At 39.1% G+C, this 10,012-nt stretch overlaps 1 protein-coding gene across 5 annotated transcripts in view; it reads right to left on the bottom strand.

Annotated features, from left to right (window-relative positions):
* The window catches only part of ZNRF3 (zinc and ring finger 3), a 66,565-nt gene that overhangs the window by 29,962 nt on the left and 26,591 nt on the right, over positions 1-10,012 (bottom strand). For all 5 annotated transcript variants that reach the window (XM_085593162.1, XM_085593161.1, XM_085593160.1 and 2 more), the window contains exon 2: positions 264-389. In XM_085593162.1, the coding sequence (XP_085449288.1) occupies positions 264-389 (126 nt within the window). The remainder of the gene's footprint in view (positions 1-263; positions 390-10,012) is intronic.

A 10,012-nucleotide genomic window follows, 5' to 3' on the forward strand; every position in this document is an offset into this window, starting at 1 on the left:
TCTGCTGAAAAGCCATTTTTGCTTTCATATTTGTTAGGTTCCTACAGAGCTCAAAAAGGGAATGCTCAGCTCCCCATCACCACCTCTATCAAGTGACTTAGGACAGCATCTTTCCCTGAAGTACCTCAGTGAAAATAGGCAAAACAAGAATGTTTTGTGGAATAAGGGAAGCTTTCCCTGGATTTATTTCTTGCTGATTTTTCCTTGAAATGAACTAATCCTTCCAAGAAACAGTTACATGAAGCCCCAAACTATCCCCTTACCTTTCCTAAGACAGTGAGGCATGGCTTAGGTTCCAACTCTGGCTGTTCCAATTTCACCACTCCTACCCAGCCATATTCATACAGGTCTTCCTCATCATTGCTATTACACAGTCCAAGTGGATGCATCTGAAACAGAATCAGAAAGAAACTTTTAACCAATCATTAGAATTCAAAACCATACAGACATATAAATAAATAATAAATAATAGATTAAAGTATATTTGTTTTAAGTTAACATATACCAGAAAAACTGAAATATAAGGCTGCATACATTAAGAATTCAGTACATTTCTGAAGCATGCCATGAGTACAAAATCCTTGCTATTTTATATAAGCTGTCATCTTGCTTATAAAAAATCATAATTAGTAACAATTAAATGTGATTTTAAGTCCTTTGCTCCAATCTAAAATTCTTAACTACAAAGCCCCCCTTGGTACTACAAACCTACAAACTGTTTGGCAGAGTCCCTTATAAAAGCTTTATACATCATTAAGATCCAGACCCCACGTTTCAGAGCCATTATCACATTTTTTTTAGCAATTATACAGTATTAACAGTCTGTCATCCTTTGAAACAATCCTATCATGTAAGCCAAAGTAACTTCCTAACCATTGTGAAGCACTCTGGTTTGTTTTCTGAATCCAAATGCTGTGGGGGGCAAGGCTATCATGAAGTGAGAAACTTCAGTCTCCTTTCAGACATTTGTGTTTCTTACACTAGGCAACAATATGTCTTTGTTTTAATTTCAGATATTTAATCTGTTCCTCCTCCTTCCAACACTTGGTGTACTCTAACTACAGTAGTTACTCTAATTTTATTATGGCAAGGAGCTTCCTAAAAATTGTTTGCCTTTTCCAAATTTGCTGTCCTTCCTTAGGATAATATCTTTGTGTATAAACTAGAGTGTCATACATCTCACTTCTTATACTGTATACTGTCTTCTCCTTGTTCTGTTTTTCCTTCCTGTTTCCCAGACGTTAACATAAATTCAGAGGTCCTTGGAAAAAAAGTCTGCACTTCATCCAGTTTAGTGTCTTTCCTTAAATCTTAACTTTATCAAACTAGCTTAAGAAAACCACAAACTGATACCAACACTATGACAACTCTGCTTTCTAGTAGCTGATTATAATAGGAGGAGATTATACTGCTCAATAATTTACATATATATACCCCTCACTAATCCATGCAAAGTAGCACCATGTAATGGCCCCTAATCCTACCATCACTTCTGCATCACCAGCTTGTCGTTTTGTCCTTTTCTCCCATGTCTTGTACCCTGACTTCCATTTTGCAAGTGATACAATACATAGAGTGCTATTTATATTATCTTGTGGGGCCCTAACTTTCTGAATAACTTGGGTGATTACTGTAAAAGATGGGAAACATGACAGTGAATTGACACAATACAGGGATTTTCCTACCACTCGTTATTTTTCAAGATTCATCACCAATATGTTCCAAGAAAAAAAAACAAGCCACACTGTACCAGGTAGGCTCTTAATTTAGCCTTTTTCCCTTTTTTTTTTCTCCTCTAAATGAGTTACTATCACACACTGCTGAGCAGTCTACCATCTCACATGGATGAGCAATTTAACTTAGAGCTAAAAGCTTGGGGGAAGTATTATTACTGGAATATGAACCACTCTGTAAACTCAGTATCTGATGGATAAACTCTTCAGCACAGACACAAAAACAGAGGCTGGAGTCAGGCAGAGTTCCCTCTCCTAAACTGCCAGGGCAGATATACCAACATAATCAACTCCACAAAGAGTCTATGGGATCCTTTAAGCAAACCCAAACTTTAATCAATATTAAGCATCTAAAGAAACAGGGAATCATTTCCTTGATGTAATTCCCTTGACATATCTAAGAAGTTTCTAGTTCAAAATCCTTGAAATATGCTAGGGCACTTTGCACATGCCTAAAAGGGTAAAACTGAAACCACAACTCAGGTGCTTTTATCCAAGGTTACAAAATCTGTATACATTGCTGAGGGTCTAAAATAACTTTATAAAGAGCCGCAGCAATTTTATGTGGGTTAGTGTTACAGGGCAGACAAACATTAAACCAACAGATGAAGAATACTTTGCTCTGTAACTCTATCACCTAAAAAGTCCTGATGATTAAAAGAGAACTTTCACCCTTTTGCCCTTTTTTTTATGTCTGCCAGGATAAGGCATTATAGTATTACAAAATGCTGTATGAACAGCTCAGGATCTTTCTACACACTGTCTCGTGTATAGAAAAACTTTGGTCTTTTTTTCCCAACCACAGGATAAATTACAGCTCTATCCACTTCAGTCCGGAGAAAAAGGACTAAAGAAGGTAGAAGGCCAAAAGAACAGAAATTCTTTCCACTGCCACTTTGCTCTGGAATACTGTTACTCTGTACCAGCTTCCAAGTGTGAATGACCCTCTGGATCAGACTCACCAAGCACACTCTGCAGTTTTGTCCCTGGAAATCAGTATAAACCTGAAGCTGAAAGAGCTTCTTCTCTTCCTTTTACAAACATGTATTAAAGACACAGGAAAAAACCCCAGAATCAATAATAAGGCCAGTAAGACGTGGGCTTCAATGACAGAAAATTTTCTGTCCAGAAAAGCACTCCACCACTCCAAGCCACAAGTAGTTGGTAGATTCTGCTTGGATACCACAAGCTTACTATTGTAGTGATCTCTGTAGATCATGACAGATAAAATATACTGTAATCTCCCAAACCAGAGATATCAACTAAAAGTGCAATACAAGCATGTGAATTTAAGAATTCAAGCCCGAAACACTGGTTTTACTTCTGATTAGGTGCCCACATGGAATGAAACACCATTCACTGGGGCTGATGGTGCTTATGACAGGACTCATCCAGTGCAAGTGTATGTCATGTTCTCATGGTTTTCTGTCAAAATACAAGTAAATTAATCACTGAATCATAGAACACAATAAAGTAAGGCTAAATGAAAATATCTATCAGGCCTGGGGAGGATCCAGGGTGTTTCTCCATCACAGACATATTTTACTTTAAACACACTAAACAAAAGAGATGATGGACAACCTATAATAAATAAATAAATAAAATAATTATTTTCTGTGAGGTGGAAAATTATCAGTAGGTTCAAACTGTCACAGTAAAAAGCAAATTCAAAACACTACAGTGCACAAGCTTCTGAAAAGAAGCAGAACTATTCAATCCTTTTGTGAGGACTTGAACTCTTTATTGCTGTACAGCCTGAAACAACAGACATGCCATATAACTTTCCCACCTGGAATGCACTTGGCATGGATTCATCTCTATCAACATGAATTCACATTCCTTCACTAGACAGGCTTTTGAAATAAAATTTATGAGGTTTTGCAGTGCTCAAAAGAAAACATAAAAAAATGAGTCAACCTGAATAGGAACTCTATCATCAGGGAAAGCTTTCTCCTAAACCAGGTGTAGCCTCTGGTAACTGCAAGGAAGAGAGCTCCTTTCCTGGCTTACCCCAGGTGTATGGAAGCATATCCTGGCAACTCAGTTCAGATTTCAGATACTTTTGGCTACCCAGCTGCTCAGTGTCCTGCCACCACTTCCAAGCTCTAAGTCTTGTTTCCTTCCTCCAATCCCTTCTCCCAGGAAAGTTTCTTCTAAAGGAAAGATCCAAAGTCTAAAGTGCAACAAGGCTCAAGTGAAATAAGGTAATCAAACAATGTGTTTTATAGGAAGCAGGAAAACCATTAGTACACTTCTGCAGTAAGCATCTACCCTGTCAAAACTCCACAAAAAGTGGAGTCAGTGTACATACTTTATCCAAAATGCAGTAAGTCACCAAACATATTTTGAACAAATAACAACTTCATTCACCAAAAAGTAGTAGAGGTTGCAGAGTGTCTGATTCAGTGACAATCCAGTATTTTGGTGCTAGACTCACCAGTAGTTGGATGGAATAGACATAGGGAAAAAGAGGCACACTCACAAATACAGAAATATTCCTTGGAAATGCAGAGAATTAGGAAACCATTAGGAGCTCAAACTGGCAAGAGGTGTCAAGACTAACAAGTTTATTAACAGCAAGAAGAATTGCAAACAATAAATGTCTGCTACTGAATGGGGTTGGCACAAAGCAGTAACAAAACAAGCAACCAACAGCTGTAAAGAGGCCAAGTTAGGAATCATCCATGCAAACCTGGCCTAAGGTGTCCAAGGAATCTGAGAGGATGCCTCCAGGTGAATTAGTGAATTATTAGAGCTGGCTGCTGTAATTGCAATGTCAAGCTCTATTATTTTTCACAGGTCGTGGGGACTGAGGGAAGACCCCTGATGCCAGGAAAAGAACACCACACTCATCTGCAACATCCAAGAAGACAGATCTGGGAAACCCCAGTGTGGTCAGCCTCTCTTCAGTACCTCAGAAAATCATGGAACAGATCTTTATGACAGCTATTTCCAGGGACATAAAACCAAGATGGCAGCTGAAAACACCAATCTGGATTTACTAGGCATAATTGATGCTTGACCAATCTCTGTATCTTTTCTGATGAAGCAACTTGCTCTGTGGATGACAGGAGAGCTGTGGATGTCATTTACTTTGACTTCAGTGAAGATTTGACATCCCAATCCTTGACATCAACATCCTTGCTGACAAACTGCCAAGACATGGATTAGTGTCCTGGTTTAATTTTCTTCTTAGTAGCTGGTACAGTGCTGTGTTTTACACTAAGTGTGAGAATAATGTTAATAACACACTGATGTTTTAGCTATTTCTAAGAAGTGATTATATCAAAGACTTTTCAGTTTCCCATGCTCCACAGTGAGCAGGTACACAAAAAGCTTAAGTGATTATTAAAATAACCAATGTGAGACCAAGAAGGCTGAAAACCAGTCACGTTAAGCATTCACAACACTAATTTTTTTGCCATTCTTATGAAATTTTAGCTCCTTACCTATGAAAAGAAAAACTACTTCTTAAGAATTAAAAACTTTGTACTCATTCTTGAAAACAGGCTTGAGTCCCCTCAGCTGATGGAGATTTACCACTAATTGTCACCACCACTGCAATTTTGATCTTCAGCACAATACAGCTACTCATACAACTGCATCACCACAAGACTATTTGTTCTACCACCTACAAATACAGCAGAATGAAGAACTTAACTTTTCCATCTCCATTTACTCTTCTGCATTGGCACAGCAACCTGTTACCAAAAACTGATTTAAGGTTCTTCACTGCAATATTCCAACCCAGCATAACTAAGACTTCACCAGAAAGAAAAGGCTCAGGTCTTAACTCCACTGTGTCATGATTTGAAAAATGCTTCAGCAGAATGTGCCATTACAGATAAGCAATCCAAAACTGTACAAACAGAGGGAGGAATTTTTTAAGAACTGAAGAGCAGGGTTTTTTAAAAAAAGGTTAGGCATTGCTATTGTTTCTGCAGCCTCATGATAAAACATGAGGCTTTTTTATGCTGGCTGGAGCTGGAACACAGCAGCCTTTTTAAAAAAGGTGAAAGCCAGAAGCATTTCCCCATCACTCTGCAGCTTTGCCATACAGAGAAGAATGTTTATTCACCAGTACAAGTAGAAAACTCTGTTAGAACATGGTTTCTTTTCCCTTTCAGGCATATTTTTTTCTGTTTTAAAGAAGTACATCCTGCAAAAAACCAAACTGCCACAAAATGTAACATGATAGGACCTGAGCATTTCAGCAGTGTGCTTTTCTTGGCTATCAGTTGTGACCATGCCATCCAACCCAGTGGTCAGCACTGAACCCACAAGTGGCTTCCACTCAACTTTCTCTACAGCAAGAGCATCAGGCATTCCTGAAATCCTCTCACAGTCCACTTACTCCAGGAAGTATGCCAAAAGGGATGATGAGAAATCCAGTCTGTGCTGTAATTGAATGTAAAACCAGAGATACTCAGTTGAACACATCCACCATGCAGGACAGGCCAGGCCAATTCTACAGTGCAGACTGGCCAGTGCTGCACAAAGTCCACCAGATCCTGTGAAAAGGAGCAGTAAGTTTTGAAGGGCAGCCAAAGGAGGTTTTGTTAACAAGGGAACCAGATCTTAGCAATGATCTAGTTCATCAGCAAACCAATTCACCTGTGCCATGGTCCAGCTTCAAATCCCTCAGCAGGAGGAGAACTGCCTGAAAGACATTCCCAGGCATCCTCCTGCTAGGACTGATACCCACAGCATGTGCATAGCAACACAAATTTACAAACCTAAACTCAGCACATTTGCAGCAGATCTGCTGCACAAGCAGGGATTGAACTGCCTAAGCCATGCAGCCAAAGCAGCTGGGCACTAATTATTCCAAACACTGCAAAGGAAGCTCCTGGTCCATTCAAACAGAAAACTGGTGTCTCCTTCCTTTAAAGCATCTTAAAAAGCAAAACTCCCATGAAAAGATGTACATACTGTAGACAATTTGAAGGAAGATTTCTTCTCTCAGGAATTTAAGTGTTTTGATTACACCAAGTTCTCCTACCATAGTATTGACAGGACAAAGGAGAACAACGCCATATTTACAATTGTGGCTTTTTCCCCCCCTCTTGAAACTGGTGGAAAGATGCTGGCAAAAAGTGAAAGCACAATGTCACTAAGGATGGGAGAAACTGGACAGAAAATGTGGAATAAAAATATACCTTCATAAATTACTTTTAGCAGAAGGCCAGTAGCTACACGATAAAACAAAAGAGTTTTTTGTTCTATAACAAACAAGACAGCCCCCCAAAACACACTAATTACCATAACTTCAGACAGTTATAACTGGCTGGGAAAAGCAGGGTTATCTTACATGTCATGAAAAACTGCATTTCTGCCATAGCACTCAAGCAGGGACTTACAACTGAAAATATTAGGTCACTGCCATATGATCTCCCTGGCTTAAGTTAAAGGCCTGATATGGAGTTACCAATACTCTGCAACTAAGTTTTCTAGCAGAAAGTGGAGTAGGAAGCATGAAGACACCCTGACAAAGACCGTACAACATAATGGGATTTGTTCAACCTTTGGGAGTGTTAGGGGCCCAGAAAGAATGAATACAACTATTCAACAACAAAAGCCAAACAAACAACAACAAAAACAACAAAACAAAACAAAACTAAACCCCCAAACAAACAAACTACCAAACCCAGCTGACAGGAGCTGTTCATATAAAGAACCCTAAAAGAAATTTCCCTTTGCATTCCCTCGTCAAAAGCACACAAGATGCGCACTTTGAAAATTTGGCTGTGATGAAAATTCCACGACTTTTAGGGGGGAATCAGAAGACAACACACACACGTGCACATACCTGAGAAGGTAGTATTTCATTTTAAAAAAGCACACAGCTCGGAAAAGTCTCAGAGCAATTTATTTGCCAATTGTATTTTAGCAAGGAAGTTTAGCAGATTGGCAGATGTGATGCTGACCCAGAATTTCACAGTACTGTGAGACTCCAGACCAGCAGTGACTGTTGTTTGTATCTGCACACTCATTTGAGATGTCCAAAACTCACTACAGTTCATTTTTCTGACACCTGAACTGGTCTAGATCCTGGCTTTCCAGACAGTCCTTGATGTAGTAAGAGGTGACCTCTGACAAGAGAAGATATTATTTTGTGTATTTTGCAATAAGCTACTAACAAGCAGAGCTGGTTTGCTTGCATTCAGGTTTGTGGGGAACTTTGCTAGACAGAAAAGGATAGGGAAGGAGAGAAAGAGAAGTTAAAAATAACACAAATTATTTTGGTGGCATCATTTGGGTTAGAAAGTGAAGATCCAATTAAACAGCAGTATAAGGATATACTAATTACATTTGGAGATCACAGATACCCCCTCGCCCTATTCTTCTAATTTTGGGTGGAATGCTGCACTGAGGCATTTCAGCTGCATACACAGGTACATCCAGATTGTTTTCTTCATGTTTGCTGTAAAATACCCTCAAACATACATTACTCCTGCCTTTATTCATCAATATTCCACATCAATGTCAACTACCATTCTGCTCTCCTTGCCACACTTTGATGAAGATTCATTTCATCACTGAGAAAATTTGAAAAAGGAGATGGTAAAATTTGTAAAAGTGTGTAAACACTGTTACTTAAAATGTTCTGTCCTAAATAACCTCACCTTTCACCTAGTGAAAATTGGATGTGTTAGATCCCTTATACTTCTTACCCTACAGCTACTGCCCCTATAATGCCCTTATGAAGGATATTCTCAGTATTTAGCAAAGTCTCATTTTTTGGATTTCCAAAAGTAGTCAGTGTCCATGCCAAATGTGACCCAGCCACAAAGCTCTAGTTCATCCCTCTCCACCTCACACCACAGCCTTCATTAACAAGGTGATTATATTGTCCTGTCTCCAAGAGGAAGCATTCACTGGGGCAAGAGGGAGGGAAGAGGAACAGAGAGCATGCACACAGAGAAAGGCTGCACTATAACTAAGAACAATATTGTACTTAAAAAGAGGGATGGGGGAAGGGAAATAATGTGAGTAGATTGTTACAGAAGAACGCAGAGCCCTTACCACAATACTATTCAAACTTCCTTTGTCCTATATACACATGCCAAGCAGGAACTCTGTATTTCTGCCAGAAACCATTTTCCATATGCATGACAACATTTTATCTATATAGAGAGGTAAAAGCCAGAGAGGAGAGGAAAAAAAAAAAAAAGAAAAAAAAAAAAAGGTGAGAATGCAGAAAGAAATGAGGCTTAAAATGCACAACACTCCATTCCATCCCCCTTCCCCTCACGCCAACCTCTCATCTATAATCCAACACAAGAGAGACAACAGGCAAACAGCAAGAGGTCATCTTCAAAGGGCTGGTTGCCAAGGGAGGCCAGTGGAAAGAGCGAAGGCATGTCCTCATCAAAGTCCAGCAGCTGTGGGAGAGCCACAGAGGTGCAGCTTCCCCTGGGGCTGCAGTGAAATTCAGAGATGGAGGATAAAGCTGGAGCTGGCAATATAAAGTGGGCAGCTTTGCACTTTGCTTCAGGGGAAGCACAAAAGAGAAGGGTTAGGATATTTTAATCCTTCTCTCCACCCATTTTTGCACTTGAGATGCTTCAACTACTGTTTAAGCTCATCAAGATATGTTGTGTAAAATATGCTGCAGTAGGCAGAAGGTAGCAGCAAGGATCAGCTTTCTACTCAGTTGAAAATTAAAATTTTGTCTCAGTGACTATGCTTAGAAGAGGGATGGAAAAGGTACAGCAGAGAATGCACAGCCAGCTGTAGCTTCATTACTGCTCAGAGAAAACATAAATACATCTTCACAGCTGGAGCCTGGGAGGCAGTCACACAATAAACACTGCCTGCAAACACATATACAAAATATGTGTTATTTTTCTAGGAGAAACTGTGGCATGACAAATAACAGACTCCAAGCTACCTGCACTATTTGCCTAAAAATTAGAAGCCAACATAACAGCAATCCCAGACTCTTGCTTTTCAGAATCCTCATAACTTTTTGAGGCATTTTTATTAAATATACACATGATGGCCAAATGTAAAAATTAATCCCCTAGCCCTCAAATACAGGAAAAGCAGCTGCAAATGCAAGCAGTGAAATCTAACAGATGAATAAAAATCTAAATGCAAAGAGGAATTAAAATTGCTCTATTATGAACAAAAAATTTAAAATCCAAGAAATAATTAAAATGTTAACATTGTAGATCTCAAAATCTAGGAGATACTCTAGTTTAGAAAACTAATTTTTCCCCAATAGAACTTTGTTATAATTTTCTCTAAAGTGTCTTAATTAGCTGACAGAGTTT

Source organism: Lonchura striata, chromosome 15 (assembly GCF_050655825.1).
Source record: "Lonchura striata isolate lonStrDom1 chromosome 15, ASM5065582v1, whole genome shotgun sequence".
NCBI classification, from domain to species: Eukaryota; Metazoa; Chordata; class Aves; order Passeriformes; family Estrildidae; genus Lonchura; species Lonchura striata.